The sequence below is a fragment of the Megascapheus bottae genome, chromosome 22 (assembly GCF_031878675.1).
Source record: "Megascapheus bottae isolate mThoBot1 chromosome 22, mThoBot2.hap1, whole genome shotgun sequence".
NCBI classification, from domain to species: domain Eukaryota; kingdom Metazoa; phylum Chordata; class Mammalia; order Rodentia; family Geomyidae; genus Megascapheus; species Megascapheus bottae.
In genome coordinates, this window is record NC_143530.1 from 29107769 (window position 1) to 29127372 (window position 19604).

General features: G+C 39.8%; 1 protein-coding gene across 1 annotated transcript in view; it reads right to left on the bottom strand.

Moving 5' to 3' along the window:
- Positions 1-6502: 6502 nt before the first annotated feature.
- F13a1 (coagulation factor XIII A chain) overlaps positions 6503-19604 on the bottom strand; it is a 181570-nt gene continuing 168468 nt past the window's right edge. The window contains exons 14-15 of the mRNA XM_090356424.1: positions 16132-16268; positions 6503-8334 (exon numbers count right to left, since the gene is read on the bottom strand). Of these exons, the coding sequence (XP_090212550.1) occupies positions 8181-8334; positions 16132-16268 (291 nt within the window). The 3' untranslated portion in view covers positions 6503-8180. The remainder of the gene's footprint in view (positions 8335-16131; positions 16269-19604) is intronic.

The following is a 19604-nucleotide window of genomic DNA, read 5'->3' on the forward strand; positions in this document are numbered from 1 at the left end:
GGAGTTAATTTTTCATAACAGCAATAAGTAATGAAAACACTCTAAATATATGCTTCAATGATGTTTTGTAACACTTTGATAAAGAAATAGAACAGTGCCAGTATCCCAGGAGTTCTCTCTGCTCCAGTTTAGCCACTGTTCACTGTTCCGCTTCCAAGTGTAAGTATCATCGTTACTTCTAGGTCTATGAGTAGTTTTCCCTATTTCAGGTCTAGAAATGAACAAAATCATATTACAGTACTTTTTAATATCTAACTTTAGGTGGCAGTTCTTTTGTATGATAACATTTTATATCATCTTATGGATTTTTTTTTTTTTGCCAGTCCTGGGACTTGAACTCAAAGGCCGGGCACTGTCCATGAGCTTTCTCAAGGACAAGTGGTAGCACTCTACCACTTCCAGGTTTTTCTCTGGTATGTGATACTGAGGAATCACACCCAGGGCTTCATGAATGCTTAGGCAAGCACTCTATCACTAGGCCATCCTCACGGCTCTTATTATCTTATGTTTTATGGCTATGTTTCATTTTTATTTGATTTACTAGCATTGTTGTATTCAATTTAATTGCACAAATATGTCACAATTTATTTGTCTCTTATACTATAGCATATGTTTTAAAAATATACCTGGACCATAAATACTGACTTGCTGTGTGTATATTCAGATTTAGTAGACAATATCAAATAAGATTTCCAAAAGGGGATATTGAACACCAATTCACAAATTACAGTAGTGTTTAACTTTCTAATGTCATACTCTAGGAAGATTTTTTGTTACTTCTCAACTGTGCACAGGACAGAGAATGCCATGGCATTTTAATGGCTTGCCTAATAGACCATAATATTTGTACTAATGAAAAGAATAAGAAAAATTTTGATGCCTGATTATCTGGAGCAGTAATTAAAAACCAAACAAGATATAGGCACTACTACATTTCACCTTTCCTATTTTTCTGTATAAAAGCATTAACAGGATAAAACATTAAGGACTTGCTGGAACACATAGATATCAGGTTGCTCTTAACTTGAACTCTTTAGGAGATAGCCAGGATTAATGAAAAAAAAGTCTAAGCATAGTTTTATTATATTATGTTTTCCCCATTTAGGTAATTTAGGTGAGCCCAGACTTTTATGCAAGCTTAAATTTCTCATATAATGGTGTTCAGTTTCTGGTTAAGATGGTATTCATTTTCTGGCAAAGCTATCACTTAAGCGTATTGTTTTTCATCATAGGAGAAAGTTTTATTGTACTATACCAATTATTCAGTTTCATGTCATAATAATAATTTGTTGATCTATTTTGGGTTTTAGCTTGTCCAGTCAATAAAGCAAATTAGGATATTACTGAAGATACCCAGCATTTCTTGGTAATGATCAGCATAAAAGGAAGATTCCTTTGTTGAAGCTATCATTTTTTTTGTTAATTTTTTTGATATATTTTTATTGTAATTAATAGAAGGGTTACATTATATTCACCAGATAAAAGGTACATTACTTCACAAATATCACAAATATTGATATCCTTTCTCATGTCATGGTCCCCATTCCCTCCCCCCCTCATCTTGATTTCCCCCCTTCCCTATCCTATTCCAAATCAAGTATATATACTACCAAGTATATATACTTGGTAGCATATATATATATCAAGTATATATATATATATATATCAAGTATATATACTAATCAAGTACATATAAAATATATCAGATAACAAGGTGAAATATTATAACAATATGAGATAATCAAGGAACAGCAAAAGAGATGAGAGATAGTACATGAAGGACAACAATCACTCATTATATGGCTTTTGTTTCTATATCCTGGAGGTCCTTACATTTAGCGTCATACGATATGGCCTTACGTATCTAGATTTTGTTCTATTGTGAATCTCCACTAGGAGAGTCCTAGGTTTCTACTGATTATGACAAATGAGGGAAACCATCGAGCCTATGTTCCTTTGAGTCTGGCTTATATCACTTAGTATGATTTTTTTCTGTCTTTCCATTTCCTTACAAATGGGACAATATTGTTCTTTCTGACAGCAGGATAGAATTCCATTGTGTACAAATACCACATCTTGTTGATCCACTCATCAACTGAGGGACATCTGGGTTGGTTCCATATCTTTGCTATGGTAAATAATGCTGCAATGAACATTGTTGTGCTAGTGGATTATGTCCTGGTTTCTGGAACATTGGGTAAATGCCAAGTAGTGGAATTGCTGGGTCATAGGGGAGTTCTATGTTTAGTCTTTTGAGGAACTGCCATACTGCTTTCCATAGTGGTTGATCGAGTTTGCACTCCCACCAACAGTGTAGTAGTGATCCCTCCTGGCCACATCCCCTCCAGCATCTGTTGTTATTCGTTTTCCTGATCCTGGCCATTCTAACTGGAGTGAGGTGGAATCTTAAGAGTTGTTTTGATTTGCATTTCTTTTATGACCAGAGATGTGGAGCATTTCTTCATGTGTCTATGGGCCATTCCTATTTCTTCTTCAGAGAAGACTCTCTTTAAGTCTTTGGCCCATCTTTTAATGGGATGGCTGTTTCTTTGAAGATTAGTATTGGAGTGATCCAATTTTTTGAGCTACACAACAGCTAATTTTTTTATTTTGAATTTCTCAACTGGTATCTATGTGTTCTCTGCGCCAAAGGCACCTGTGAAGGATTAATGACAATGTTTCTGGCAGAGCCATGTTCATCTCCAGTGCAGGCGGGCTGGTTGTTGAAGCTTTGCTTTACATTCACTGCAGTGAGCTCATCCTCCTTCTGCTTGGGGTCCTGCGGGTAGACGTCGGGCGGCCGAGCCGGGGGCGCTTCAGCGGTCTCTGCTCATAGCTGAGAAGCCCGAAGGCCGTCATGATCTCTCATGTTAGCCGGCGAGATGGAGGGGGTTGGAGATGCGGCTGCTGCCTCCGCGACCCTGGCACGGCCCTTGGCGGGCAGGTTCTGCGGCGCTGGGTGCGGGGCGGGGCGGCGCGCTCCTAGGCTGCCCCCTCGCTCCGTCCCCGGTCCTCTGCGCTCCGGGCTCGCTCTCCAGGCGCTGCAGGCAGGCAGACCGCAGGTTGGACCAGGCGCGGCCCGCACGCCGACATGCACGCCTGGCTGCCGCTCAAGCATCATTTTTGAACTTATAATCACTTGTAAGTTCAGCCTTGGGTCTAGGATAAAACTCCAGTATTTCCATTGCAAGCTGGGCAACAGGAGGCCATGGCCTTTATAACTTCAGCATTCAAGGGCTTGGTTTGGTCAGGAAAATGCTCCAGGCATACTTGGTATCTTCCTATCCGTGTACACATAGAACGATCTGTCTCTGCCTAGGGTGTGTTTCTAGGCAGGGGCTTTGGGAAAACAGGGCTCTAGAATGATGCGGGTGTATGCTTGGATGGATGACTGGCAAAAAAGAACAGACAGTTAAAAGGATGTATAGTTGGTTAGATGCTAGGGGAATACTTGGATAGCAGAATAAGTGAAGGGAGGATGGTTAAGTTGATTGGCTATTAATTTCCTAATGACATGGAATAAATTTTCACAAATGTTGACCTTCTAGCTAGAATTCTATGATGTTTGATTGCCAGTGAGTCTAAGACAATTCTACCACCCACACTACTATTAGCAGCGTGTATATATTTTAATTGTGTTATTCTGCAGTTCTTCAAAGAGTTCTGAAGTTGCTCTTAAGTCAGCATTCCTAAAACTCTAAGGAGATGAGATTAAAGAGTGCAGCAAATGGTTATTCTGAAAGCAGAGTTTGTTTTCACAGATGCTGCCTCTTGCAGCTTGATTTGTTCTTGGGCTTTAACAAATTCTTTATTAGCAGGTTAGAAATAATTGTATTTACTCCCTTTACAAGGTTTGTGAATTATAATTATTTGTAAAAAGAAATAAGTACCATCTATCTTGTTCTCTTTCATCTGTGTCTGTCTGTGTGTCCATTCATCTCTAATATATATATACATATATATATATATATATATATACATAACCACTGGAAGATCCTTGTGGAAACTTAAGTATTGTTTGCTCTCCCTTAGTGTCTTGAAACTAAACACAAAGGAAGACTTGTTCAACAGCCTCAAGGATTAGCACAGGCAGAAATTACAACTCATAGTCTCTAAGTTGAGATGGGTTGCTTATTGAACAAAAGATTTTTTTTTACAGCAACAACACTTGTGTTAGTTAGCCTTCTGGTAAAAAAAAATACCTTAAATCAACATAAAAATCAATTTAAAAAGAGAAAAGTTTTACTTTGGTTCATATTTTGGAGATCTAATTTCGTTGTTGATTGTTCCTATTACTTTGGCAGATTATGTAATACACCGTAATAGAACAAAGCTGCTCCCCTCATAGCCAGGAAGTAAAAAGGAGAAAGAAAAGGTCTGGGGTATCATTGTCCCCTAAAATGACCTGAGAATTATCCCTGGGCTCCACCTCTACAAAGACCTACCATTTCCCAGTATTACCAACCAGAGGGCTAAGGTTTTAATACATGGGCTTTTGGGGGATAATTAGGATACAAATCATAGCAGTATTAATATACACTAAAATGAGTGACAGGAATGTAAGCAGATTGGATTGAGGGGTGGTACCAGCAGGAATGGAGGAGGATGAATGAATGGAGAAGGTGAATGTGGGTGCATACAGTTGAAGTACTGTCTGTCTGTCTATCTATGCATGTATGAAAATAATCTGTTAAATTATGTATTGTATTTTTAAGCACAGAAAAAATGATGTTTATTAATGCTGCCAGCATAACACAACACAGTTTTTAAGTATGTTTATTAGAGGCAGCAATTCTCTCTAATGCAATGATTGATAGCATAGTATAGTAACATGCACACTAGTAACACAGTCCTTTATTTTCATTACCAAGTTCTATGGACTTCATGTAATTGTCATGCTCTTTCTTAATTTAACTGGCAGTGTAGTAGTGTTGTTCATATCAGCATTCCCATGGACATGTGAATAATGTATCTTGGTACATATCCAACTCCATTATAATCTTTTTTTTTTGGCCACTCCTGGGCCTTGAACTCAAGGCCCGGGGAGCACTATCTTTGGGCTTCCAACCTTTTTCTATGTCTGTAGTACCAAGGAATCAAACCCGGGTCTTCGTGCAATGTACTGTATTTTTATATATATTTTTAGTCAGTTCTCATTCAATATCTCAGTTTATGAGATGACCCATGTCATCTTGACCCATGTCACTTCTTTCCTCATTTCCTAACACAATCCCTCAATTTTCCTAGGATATATATTGAATATATGATTATATTCTCCTTCCCCTTCCTCTCTTCATTCATCTACTCTCTTCTCCTTGACCTCCTCCTCCATACTCTTCAAGTGCCAGTTTCCTGATTTTCATTTTGTTGGACCATAAGTTATTTTCTCTAAGGAATTACACCATTTGAATTCTTCCCTGTAAATACATCATTTGATCTGTTTTTGTACACTTGCATACAAACCCCAGATGTGTTTACTTGTATACTTATACATTAGATCTAATTTTCACATATGGAAGAAGACAACATTTATTTCACTTAACCTAACTCTTTTTTCAGGTTCATCCATTTTGTTGAAGATGTTATAGTCTCAAGCATGAGACTAATGGATGAATAAAATTCATTTGCATATATAAACACATTTTCTTGATCCATTTGTCCATCGAGGGGCAACTGACCTGTTTCCATACCATCGCTATGATGAATAGTGCAGCAACCAGCATGGTTGTACAGGTAGCTTTATTCTATCCTAGTTTATATTCTTTTGAATAAATTTCCAAGAATGGTATTGCTGTATTAGGCTATTTCTGTGTGTAATTGTAAGAAAGGAATGAGGGAAAGTGATAGAGAGGATGAATTTGATTAGGGTCCAACGTACTCATGTGGGGAAACATTACAATGAACTTCCTTTGTATAATTAACACACACTGGTGAAGACATTAAAAAGTAAAAAAAAAAAACAAAAAAAAAAACAACCCAATGTAGAACCTCAGCTGTTGAAGATGATGGAACTTTATCTTGAGTGTCAATTCCAAATCAGTTGGCAGTTACTACCTAGAGGTGATGAGAGGGATTCTGAGATCCTATCTGGGTTGCAATTGTCCAGTGAGACCTGTCATGAGAATAAATCTTCTGTACCATGTACTTTCCCATTCTTTTTTTCCTCCCCTGACTAAAACTGCTTCCAGGTATTAACTATAAGAGGTGTCTCTGCTGACTGTTCACTGAGTCAGGATAATGGTTCATGAGGAAGCACTTACTCACAGAGACTTTTCAGTAGGTTTTAAGCCTGCAAATTTCCTCTTTGAGTGGATATGGTGTATAAAATGCAAAGAGGAAGTGAGGAAGATACCCTTTAGAGTTGTTTCTTTTTTTTTTTTTTGCCAGTCTTGGGCTTGAGCTCAGGGCCTGAGCACTGTCCTTGGACTTTTCTCAAGGCTAAAGCTGTACCACTTGAGCCTCAGCACTACTTCTGGCTTTTTTCTATGTATGTGGTACCAAGGAATCGAACCCAGGTCTTTGTGCATGCTAGGCAAGCACTCTACCACTAGGCCAAACTCCCAGCCCCTAGGGTTGTATCTTTTGAAGGACAAGTGCATGTCTCTCTAGGTTGGAGTAGCTTGCTCATGGCAGAAGGATTATGGGTTTTCTAGTAGTTGTGGTTAGTTGTGTGTAGTATTGAAAATTAACAATATTCATTTCTGTGCACATGAAAATGTAATCTGATTATTTTTATTTTAAGCATTTATTACATTCTCATTTAATAACAATATAGTAATTAAGCCAGTTAACAGTCTAGCAAACTGCATTTCATTTAAAAACTGCTTATTGATAGGCTTAGTAAATACTGGGAGATGACTACAAGAGTTATGTGTGATATATCATAACAGGTACCTGTTAACTTCAGAAGTTGGCCCTGGAGGCTCAGGAATAGTCTCAAAGATTTGGAAATAGACCAGAGCATAGTTACATAGAGCATAGCATCGAATTTCTGCTGCACCCGCCCCTCTCCCCTAGCCCGAGCTTCCTTCAGTTTTGGCTGAGAATCTTAGTCTCTTGACTCAAATCATACCTGGAATATTGGAATAAGAAATTCTGACTCTAAATCTGTTTTGCAATTAAAGAACAATAGCCTTGTCTGTTGGAACCTGGATCATAAAGACCACTGGCTATTTGCAAGAGTTCTTATTTTTTAGCACTTAATGTTGAGATGAAGTCTTGACATTTGTGATCTGAAGAAAAAGAGATAGTGGGGGAGGGGTCTGTCTGTCTTTTTGCATGTCTAGCCACTAAATCTGTTGGTTTCTCCAACTTATTGGGCTCACTGATCCTAGAGAGACAGTGTATAAACACTCATGGAGACTTATCCTCTCTGTCAGTTCTAAACCAGTCTTGTCACTTTCTAATTCTGCATTACAGAAAGGGTTAAAGGGTTAAATTCCTGCTGAATAGGCTACACTATGATGCCTATAAAAGATACCATATAGGCACATTATTTAATATATCCAAGTATTGCACCTGGCTTCTTATCTCCTCTTAGGTGATTAAGTTTTCCACAATTTGTTAATGTGAGGCTGCATTTTCTCACCAGCTAATCTGTGAAATTTGGCAGGCAGTTGCTTGGCTGCAGGTGGAAGATGAAAGACCTTTCCTTTGCTTTGCCAAGAAGACAAAAAATGTTGTGTTGAATTCCTAGGGAAAATTCTAATCTGGAGGTTAGAATTTGATCCCAAGAAAGGGGAGAACTCTAAGATCCAATCATACCCTTCCTTTTGGGAGACTATATTACCCACCCAAAAGATTAAGTGTGGAATCAGAAGTTTAAAACAAGACCAGGTAGTGAACAAACCCTATTGTTAAGGGAAACCCTCTGATATTTGGAGCTGGAACCATTTGCAATGTTAAATGATGTCTTCTCTTCTTATGAGCTATAAGAGCTTAATGAGAGCTTAGTTAAAACTAATGATCAGAAATCTTTGGAATGGGAAGTGACTTAAAACTAACTTCCATGTAAATAGCTTGGGTATGGAAAGTATCTCTTTGAAAAGCACGGCACCGATATGCTGGGACTCTCTCCAGTAGCATCTAAGTTAAAGTATCAGCTTTTTTTTTTCTTTTTTCATCAGAACTTCCTTAGCCAGTGCTGCAAAAGGCCTCATCTATCTCAGCCTCCTGAACATTTATGTAGAAGGTCGTCTTTGAATCTCCAAGTCCAACTCGCCATACACATGTCTCAGGGAGTCACTGGTCATGCTGGCTATTAACTTCCGATGGCCAGAGACCCAAGGCTGGCACAATTCTTCCCACTGCACAGTAGAGTTGGGCTGGATTTCACTGAAACAACAGAAAAGAGAGAAGAGGTTGGCTCATCCACTTTCTTACTTTGATCAGTGCGTGGCATGTATGGTGTATATAGATATGCTGGGTGGTCTGGCCTGGACCCTGGCACAGGGTTTTTTTTTTTAATAAGAACAAAAGGAAAAAATCATGGACACCATGGTGTCTTGAAAAGACATAAAAAGGGATGCACACACTCACACACGACTGTTTTCATTGGATTATGTAGGTACTGTAGGTACAGCATGTTAGAATTGGGAAAGATTTTAGAAAGAAACTTTGTACAGCCATGAGAATCATTTCCAAATAACCAACTAGAAAGCCAAAAACAGAGCTGTGCCCCCCCCACACTGATTCACACACCTACAGATCTATACAGGAGTCCTAATGTTTTGTTTGATTATTATTTAATCACTAATTTGGTTGACAAATGCTGAGCACCCTCATGGGTGCTCAGTAATTAGTCAGCAATGTTCATGGCAGATCTCACCACTGCCCTTCTATTGCTTACTGTTAAGTATACCTTGCTAGAATTTGCAACTGTCCAATACTGCTATTTCCCAGTGAGCTTGGAGGGGAAAGGGGATTGGTTTTTTTTCTTTTTAATTAGTTTTCTCTATTGCTTATATTATTATATACATGCACATTTTGTTCACTGCTAACTCTTCAAATGCTTAATCTATTATATTTTTAAATCTGAAAGTGCATGCTTTGCTGAGCACAGAGGCTGGGACATAGCTGTGTCAGCAGGGCACCCATGTGTGGTTGTTGGACCAACCAACAAGATTTTTACTTTGCCAGCATCCAATTCAAAATTGCCTGTTCATTAAAATTGTATTCATTAATAGGGGAAAAAATGACTTAGTCCAATGTTATATTTTACCGATGAGGAAAGTCTGACGGAGTCTAGAGAATCTCCAAGGTCACAGACCCTCCTGGCCCCCAACAGTAGAAAACACTCGAACCAACTCTATGTTGTTTCTGTACTCCTGCTAGTAGAAGAGATTATACCATTGTAGATTTCATGGTAACTCAGGAAACAAAGTGAAGGATGGAAAATGATTTGCCCCAGCAAAAGAACTGGCTGCTCCCACCAAAAGACAAGCACACAGCGAGGCACCATAGAACTTCTCTGCAGCATAGAACTTGTTCCAAATACGACATGCAAACACAGCCGATTCTCAACATCCCGACAAGGTCACTATAGTAGATACACAACAAATTTGAGTTCCAATGAGTGTGGGGACCCAGAGCCTCTATACATGCTCTAGTAAGTTTCCTATCTTGGATTCAGAAAGATGGAGGCATTTAATTGTTATGCCGTGAAGAATATCAAATCAAGATATTTGTATGAACATGACTGACCACTATTACAGGTAGGATTTATTTCATAATTAGAGTTGGCAGTTGGAACCATAGGAGAGATAGACAAATGGGAATGGATATATCCATTCCAAGAAACCAGACATCACTTTAAATACTGCACCGTACCCAGAGTCTATATAATGAAATGTTAAATAGTGGCTTACAGGTGTCATGGGTTCTGGACCTTAAAACTTGCTTCTATTACTTTTTAGCTATATAATTTTATATTATTGTTCTAAGCGCCAGTTTTCCCATCTGTGTAACTGGAATTGTGCTCTGCTTACCCCTCCAGAACTCCTGTGAGATGCAAATGAAATAATCCAAACAAAGGGCCAAACAAAGGACAGGGTGTGGCATGGAGGGATCCTTCAAAAGATATCAGCAGTGATTTTAGTTGTCCTAGATCTTTTATTTATTTCCATCACGATGGAGGCAGGGCTCCGTTGCTCCTCCTCCATCTGCAGCTATCACCAGAAGAATATTACTGATCATGGTGTCGTGGTCATGAAGCAAAAGCCATCCTTGAGCTACATTGAACTTGTGGGCTGAAGGGCACATTGCCATATGGAAGTCTTAGAGCTAGAGATGGGCAAATTTGCTAACTTAGGACTGAGAGTAACAATTGTGACAATAGTGAGTAGGCTGGATTCTGTGACACGCTCTCTTGCCCTGGTGCTGAGTATGGCTAGGGTCTACACCACACAAATGTGGCTGAGTTAAAGAAATGCTTGTCTAAGAACATGAGAGACCAGGGCTTCCCAGGTCTCTCTAAAGGGGGTATATTCAGACAAGTAGAAAGTAAAGAATGAGACTCAAGTTGGAAAGGGGAATTAACAGGGCAAGGGACAGCATTGTGTTTCTTATCCACCCATTCAATAAGGAAGGCTTTCTTATTCCCCAGATGACAAGTAAGAAAAGAACATTTTTGAAAGACACTGAGTGGCTTCTTTCAGATTATATAAGTGGATGAGGCAGACAAGAAGCCTATTGCTCATACCAGCATCCAGGATACAGGAGCTTGCTAAATCAACTGAGGCAGTAGGGACAACTAGAGTCAAGAAAGAATAACAAGAAGTCTGGGCACGTGTAGCTTATGCCTATAATCTAAGCTACTGAGGCTGAGATTTGAGGTTTGCAACTCAGAGCTAGTCCTAGCAGGAAAATGCTTGACATTCGTATCTTCATTTGACCACCAAAAAAGTCAAAAGTGGAAGCTGTGACTTAAGTGGTAGAACAGTGTCCTTGAGCAGTTCCAGCCCCAGGACCAGCACAATTTTTTTTTTTAAGTTTAGAAAAGGGCCCCGGATTTCAGAAATTCAGATACTAAATATGGAATCATCTCTCTTATATCTATGGCAATGAGACAGTATTGGGATCTTTCTGTAGGGTCATTGATTTAATATAGAAATAAAAATATCTAAATCAGTTTGGCATTTAATAATGTTCTTTTCTTTTCAGGCAGTGCTGGGTTTTGGATTTTGGGCCTTATGATTGCTCAGCTGGTGCTCTATCTTTTGTGCCATGCCTCCAGCTCTGCTTTAGGCTTTTTTTTTTTTTTTGATTTGGAATCTAGTTGAGTTTTCTGCCCAGACTGGCTTCAAACTGCAAGCTTCTAGATCTCAGCCTCCTGCGATCTCCCCACAACATAACTTAGAATTTCAAACCAAGTTAACTGATTTTATGACAATGTCCACAGAACATTTACCTCATGTATTTTTCTTCACTTGTAAAAGGTAGCCACTGTTAACTATTGAGTAAGGGGAGAAGAAGAGGGGCTTGGAGTTAGTATTGGTACTGTCCTTAGAACTGGCAGTTAAAGATGCAGTGTTATGACAATGATGATTAAAACTATGATTACCATCATTTCTACCTTTGTGGTTCTCTCTGTAAAAGAACTCTTGACTGTATGCTAATTCAAGACATTGATTTCAAAGCAGCTGTGCTACTTTACCCAGGTCTATTCACATCCCACGTGATCAACCAGAAGCACATTGTGAAAGTTATCCTGCCTGAGGATCTGAGCTGAGACCGAGCAGATGAAATGGCCTCCAATAGGAGCTAAATCTTGAGCTGTGTCTCATCAATTGCTTATTCCTAAAACCAGCAGCCTGATGAGGGATGCCTGCGAAAATGTTCAGACAAAGGACAAAGAGTGAAACAATGCAAGAGCTATACTAACATGGCAATATGCTAGCAATGAGCTTTACAAATTGGGGGGATGTGAGAGGAGAAAAATGAGGGAGGGGTAACAATGTTCAACAAGAAATGTACTTGGGACCTTATGTATGTAACTGTAAACCCCTCTGTATATCACCTTGATAAAAAATTAAATTAAAAAAATGCTCAGACATGAAGATTCCATTATTATATACTTGAAAATGCATAGCAGAGAAAAATCATTTTGTCGTTTTTGTAAGTAGAGTAATGTTGAAATAATCCTATTTACTGGGGATGGATGTTGTGATAAATGATTCTCAATAACGTGCTGAGTCACTGGGATTTACTGGACATTTATCATCCTGAATGTGCACGACCAAATAGGATTGTTATTACAATAAACTGTAACGACCTAGTGTTTGTTTTATGGGTGTCTGCCTCTTACTTTCTGTCCTTCTTGAGGAATGTAAAGTTTAAAACCAAATCAGAATGAAGACTGAGATAAAGCATTGCCTTTTTCCAGCCTGCTTTTGATTTCTTGTTCACCATCAACTCCCTTCCAGGCCCTCTGCCTTAGGCTTGGGACTTCTTGCCTTCTAGATAGAAGCTACCAAGGTTGTATATATGGGTAGATGGATGGGTTGGTGATTCCCTGATGATAAGAACACTGTAAAGGATTTTGGTTTTGTGGAAATGCACCTTCTGGGGACTCAAGTTGTTACATGGAGCCGGCACTGCTAATTCAGATCTCAGCAACATTAGGCACAGTGGAGTGTTTCTAATTATCTGGCCATATGGAAGTGGGTGCTGGCTGGCGCAGGTCTCGATGATAAAGGTCTGTGCCAAAGTCAAGAGAAAACAGAAAGCAATGCTTGCTCCAAAGAGCTAAGCCAAGTCTAGATAACATGCATTTTCTATGTCATGCTTTCCCTTCTCCCTATCCTTTTCTGACAGCCTCTGAGAAATAAATCTTTCTTTGCCTGGTGGAGATTCCATGGTAGATCTGAGTTCCCATGAGAGACTGAGAAGAATTATGGTTTGGACATTTGTTGTCTTTCCAGAATTCATGTGGAAGCCCTCATTTCCTGTGTGGTAATGTTTAAAAAGGAAATTGGGGGAAGGATGAGATAGTAGAGGTGGGGTTATGATGAGATCCATGCCTTTAGAAGATGAGAACAGAGAGTCTGCCTTTCTTCAACTCTGCCACGTGAGGACATGGTGTGGGATGATGGTGTTCAAGGGAGAGAGTCCTCAACAGGAACCCAATTGGATGGATTCTTGATCTTGGCCTTCCTGGCTCCTGATATGTAATCTATAAAGGTCTATCATTTTAGCCACCCAGCCATCCTCAGATGCCAGGCTTCTATTTTAGAAGCCTGAACTGTCAAAACTCCCCCCCCAAAACCAAGGCCCCTAGCTTGTATATTACCTATCTTGCAAAAAACCTATCTGTTCGTAGTAGTAAGTGCTAAATAGTACTTTAAGGCAAGTGTGAGCAAGACATCTCCCTCAAGTCCACATGGGGTTTGGCCTGGTCCATCCTTTTCCTGACTTACCCCACTTTGTCCACTTCAATGTCAGATGCTAACAATAAGCAGCAATATCTTGACCTTAGATATACTTTGAGTCCTGTGTAAAGATTCATCTGTTCTAACACATAATGCACCTTCTCATTCTGTATCAGTCCATTTTTCAGCAATATGATGAAATACCTGACATATTATGAAATAAAAAACTTTCCACCCCCTGCTTATAGCTTTAAAGGCTCAAGTGAAAAATTAGGCACCCCTCTGGATCTGGGCCTTTAGTAAGAGTGGCATATTATGGTGGAGCTGTGTATTGGAGCAAGCATTCATCTCTTAAGCCAGAAAAGGTAGGAAGGAGAAGAGAGAAGGAGAATGGAGAGACAATCCCATAATCCTCTTCGAGGGCATATATCCAAGGACCTAAAGACCTTCTATAAGCTCCATCTCTTAAAGTTTCACAGCATCTTCAATGCCACCACCGTGAAGACCATGCTTTTACGTATGGACTTTGGGGATTCACTTATTAAACTATAGCAGATAAGTTAGCCTTGACAAGGTGGGGTTCTTATGACAGTCAGGGTATAAAGGGAATGGGAGGTTCTTATTACCCTCAGAAAAAGTTTGTGGGGCTGCTGTTTGAGAAGGCAAAATTAGACATAGCACAGGGGTTGTTGAGAAGAGGAGACATGTTTCACTTTGCCTGAGTGATTCTTGCATCTGCTTTGAGTGGGAAGGTGTGAGAAGGGGTGAGTGAGACTGCCATTTCTGATGAAATCCAGGCTATTACTACTGACCTCTCCCTGTAGCTAGGCTTGATTGCTAATTAAATTCTTTTTATTTCCCCCTGAAAATTTCTTATTAATGTAGTGAGGTGGTTGTCTTACGTTTGGATTTTTTGAAAAGCACTTGAATTGTTTTCTCTGTTATGTATTGGTTGTACAATATTTTCTTAAAAGATGGGGTGCAATTACAAATAACCAAATGCAAATATATCCAATATATCAGCTAACAAAGTGAGATACTATAACAATATAAGATAACCAAGGGACAGCAAAAGAGATGAGAGATAACATAGTACATTAAGGACAACAATCACTCATTATATAGCTTTTGTTTCTATATCCTAGAGGTCCTTTCATTCAGTGTCATTCTATATGGCCTTATGTATCTAGGTTTTGCTTGATTGCAAATCTCTGCTATGAGAGCCCAAAGTTTCTAATGATTATGACAAATGAGGGAAACCAAATTGGATGCGAAGGAGGGAAAACATGGGGTGGGGGGAGGGAAATGGGGACCAAGACATGAGAAAGGGTATCAATGTATGTGAATTAATGCACCTTCTATCTGGCGAATATAATGTAACTCTTCTATTAATTACAATAAAAATATATATAAAAAATGGGGTGCAGAATCTGTCAACACTGGAGTTGGAAAGAAATGCAGAGAGCCCTTTGGGAGCAGTAAAGATGCCCTAGAAGGTGAATGAGAGCTGTTACAGTCCTGGAGTTTATAGCACACAGTATCTTCCATAGAGGACACTGGGAACTTTCCTTGCATTGTGGGTTATAAGATAGTTTGCAAAATCCTCCACTTCCTTTTCTACCCCTTAGAAGGTCATCCCAAAGAAATGTGTGAGATTGATTGATGCTGACAAGGACTTATTTGCAGTAGAAATGAAAGTAATAAAGCTCAAAGATTGGGCTCCATTCTGGGTGTCACACTTTAAGAGGAACACTAACAAATTGGAGTGTGGGGAAAAGGGAGGGAGCTGGAACCACACTGGAGGTGGGAAAGATGAAGACAGGGCAGGAATTTGGTCCCAAGCAGAGAAGACTCAAGAAAAATGAGACAGCTGTTTGCAAACATTTGCAAGTCATCAGATAGAAGAGGGGTGGGCTTTATTTTGTGAAAGCCAGGTGAGGGATTTGAATCACTGGAAAGGTAGGAAAGACATGTTTTCTTACAATTAGAACTACTGGAATATGGAACTGGCTGACTTGTTGGGTGACATTCTGTCAAGAGAAACCAATGGAAGGGCATAATCTGATGGTCCCATGTAGAGAAGAAATTGAGTTCCAGTCTCCCTCCTCCTCCTCTTGCTCCTCTTGCTCCTCCTCCTGCTTCTCCTCTCCCTCCTCCTCCTCCTCTTCTTCCTCCTCCTCCTCCTCCTCCTCCTCCTCCTCATCATCATCATCATCATTTTGTGTTTGCACAGGGGCTTGAACTCACTTGGCTTTTTTGCTTAATGTTGGTGCTCAACCACTTGTGCCACAACTCTACTTGTTCTTTTGCTGGCTAATTAGTGATAAGAGCCTCATTGACTTTTCTGTCTGGACTGGCTTTGAACCAGTATCCTCAGATCTCAGTCTCACTGGATAGGTAGGATTACAGGTATGAGCCACCAGTACTTGGCTTCCATTTACATTATTAGAGTCTGATGTAGTCTTTGGTCCTCAGGATGGAGCCAAGTCTCTTTTTAATTCAAAGAAAAGAAAAGCAACTGAGAGTAACAGTTATCCAGACTGTGATTGGGTTATAAAGTCTGAGAAATAGAGTTGGAAAGAAAGAATTTGTAAAAGTAGACACCTTTTAGCGTTGCGTTTGATATATCATGGGCACTGAATGATCCATGAAGAGGTAGCAGCTTCATTTTCATTGGGGATTAGATGTAGGAGTGGAAAAGACTGATAGAGAAGGAGCGCTTCCATGCCCCACAATGACTTTTCCCCTCCCTCTCAGTACTTACTGGAACATCTTCCTCTTGGTTCTAATCACTCCAGGACCCTCCAAGTACATCCAGACGTTTCGCAAACTTTCATTTAAAGGGTTGGTGAACTCAACAGTCACAATCATGTCTGAACCAACCATGGCAGAGCCTCGGACCTAAGAAACAAATCAAGGAAGAACACAGCTCATCAGTTAGAAAGAAAACCTTTCTGCTGTCTCCTTTCTTTCTCCCTGTCTCCTTAGCCATATTCCACTTTGGCTGAAGTTTTATAGGAAGGTTCTTTATTTATTTCAGCAGTGCAGCCAGTGTGAAGAGAGCATGTTGTTTTGACTGGGAGATACGCATGGAGGAAAAGTTGGGAAACTGCTAATTAGAAGTACATTTTCTGCCTCATTATAAAAGCGGTCCTAATTAGAGCTCAGATTAATGGTCACAGCCATGGGCTTCTCTCTCAATGGGAGGTAGGAGTACACACATGTACTCACAGATTTCCTCAGTGATGGCTGCTCAGTGAACTCTGTGGCTACAAAGGACTGAAATTTCCTGCCAGGATGAGAAAGACTTTTGCCTTCCAAGGATGAGGAAAGATGTCTAAGGAGACAGGAAGTGTCCTTCCTATTGAACCAGAGGACTTGAAACACTAAACTCAGGGGAAGAGGTTTAATCTGCAGTCATCACCTCTGAGTCCAGAAAGATATAAGGCTACTTGTGGATAAGCTTATCCATCGTAGTTCAAAGCAGTCAAGTAGGTGACTAGAATCATGTGAGATGACGCAAGTTTGACCCTAGCTTCCACCCTTACTAACGAGCTGTGCTTTGGATGACTTGTTCCAACTTCCTGAGACTCAGTTTTCTTGTCTCTAAACCAAGAAGGCCATTTGTCTGAGATGGTGTATTCAAAATGCTACTATCATTATCATTGTTTATTATTATTATTGTTATTATTATCCCTTAGGCTGTTTGCTTTGTGCCTCATTCTTCTATGTTTGTGCTTTTCCAGTGCTGGAAAGTAGCCAGATGGTTCTAAAATCTGTTTATCTGTTTTGGAGCTATGGTAGGCAAGTAGGTGGATTTACACAAGGCCATGTCACTTAAGAGCAAGGTAATGGTAATGTTGGTGATAGTGAGGGTGGTGGTGATGAAGATAGTGATGATGATGGTGGTGTTGATGATGATGATAGTTTCTTCTTTGCTGGAATGGGATGGAATGAGATATTATATAAAGCAACTTCTACTGGGTTCATGGAAAGGACTGAATGCATTATGGCTTGGGTTCTTTCCAAGTAACAGCACCCTGGATAGTTTACTTGCCTTAGATTTCAGTCTACTTTTAACTCTCGATACTTCGCCAGTCCCCAATTAATACCTGTTAAGCTAGATAAATTGTTTAAAAATGGAATTTTCTGGTTGCCTGGATTTTCTCTGCAATAACCAGCCATTATTACTCATCATTTCTCCAGCTCTCTAGGAGAGCAAATGCACAGGAATGCACAGGAACCATTCTTTAGAAAGAATAGAGTTCCCCTTGCTTACTGACGTTCCAGGCAAGAACAGAATCTTAGGGCTTTGATAGGCACGTCATGGTTTGTAACTAACTTTATGCCTATGTGTTTTTCACAAAGCCTAGCAGAAAAATGAACTTTTTAGCCAGTCCCTTAATTTATCACATTCATGATCTTATTTTCTGAGGGGACAGTGGATAGATAGATGGGTTCGGGTGATTACAGGTGGACCGACAAAGGTTACTAAGGTGACAACAGCATGCATGCCTAAAGAAAATGGATTGTGCCAGGCACAGCAGCTCATGCCTGTAATCCTAGCTACTCAGGAGGCTGAGATCTGAGGATCCATGTTCAAAGCCAGCCTGGGCACAAAAAGACCTAAGACTCTTATCTCCAATTAACCTCTAGAAAATGGGAAGTGGGGCTTGGCTCAAGGGTAGGGTGGTAGATTTGAGCTGAAGAGCACAGGGACAGCATCCAGGCCCAGGGGTAGGGCCGTAGCCTTGAGTTTAAGAGCTCAGGGACAGTGCCCAGGCTGAGTTCAAGCCCCATGACCCACACACAAAAAAAAGAACATGGATTGTATGGTTTAGGAAAGTCAGTACTTTAACCATTGGGGACTTCAATACAACTGACCCCCAATTATCATCCTCGGTGGTGAAATCTTTAATGCATTTGTTTCCAGCACTCTTTTTGATTGCTAAGAACCAGCTCCAGCTAAGAACCATAAACATTCACATACATTTTCACACAAGCCCCCTAATACCAGGGCTGAAATTGTATCAACTCTAAGGAACTCAGGAATCATAGAATACTAGTGGTCTCTTAAGAAGAACAAGGACTATGGAGGCTTGCATGACATTTTATGAAAGAGAGAACTAGTTCAGAGAAATAAAGTAAGTATTATGCATGAGAATCTGAAGCTATGGTCCATTTAGGACTCAAGTATACAACTGTAATGAAAAAACTTGAACTAATTGCTCAAGACAATATGGCCAGAGGAGCAGGAAAAGACAACATACTCAGCAAAAACAAAGCAATCCAAACCATTCTTCCCTGAGGCCTAGCAGACCTGCCAGAATTTATCTCTGTAATTACCTGGTGGCAGAGGTAGATCTGTACTGCCTAGATTTCCCCAATACTGGAGTTGGAGGAAAGATGGGGAGAGCGAGGGGATAAGAGAGGAACAGGGACTTTCTACTCATCGATTAGTTGTGCTGTGTTTCTTTGATTAGTTAATCAAGTCTCAGTGTTGTTGTTGTTTTTTTTCCTGACATTTGTCTTCTTCACACAGAATTTAACCTTTATCTCTGACCACTGAGATGACATTGAAGCTTACAAACTCAAATCAACCTCAGGAGAAAAATTTCGCCAATGTCCCTGCTTGGGAAGTATAAATGGCAGTGTCATTTCTCACCTCCAGTGTTTCCATGCCATGTGTTGACTCAGATGATGCTAAAGCACAGACATAAGCTATAATGACCATGAAATGCTGACAACAGTGACTGTTTTTATGGAGAAAAGGCCTGTTTGCCTTGTTTAAACCCTCCCCGATTTCTGCACAGCTCCCTTTGCTTTGGTTCCGTAAAACAATGCTTCAGCAGCACAATCATATTTCTGACTTTTCCTGTTCTCATAATACTTTAAATAAAGGGAGAATTTAGGCAATATAGGGATGGTAGGTCAGCAGAATCTTTCATGAAGAAGTTTATCTATTACACAGTGAGAGAAAAGATGCTCTATCTGAAGCCACAACACAGAACTTGAAAGCTTTGATATTTTCCCACTATTTGTTTTTCTTAAAAAATTTCAGTAAAAACCTATAATATGATATCTTTCCCAATCAAATTTCATTCAGCAATACTGACACACCAAATTCTTAACTTTCATACATTTCATGATAGTGAGAAGCTACTTTGATTCTCTGGTAAGCAGTCACTAACACACAGATACACTTTTTTGGTGGGGGAAGGAAATACTGTAATCCAC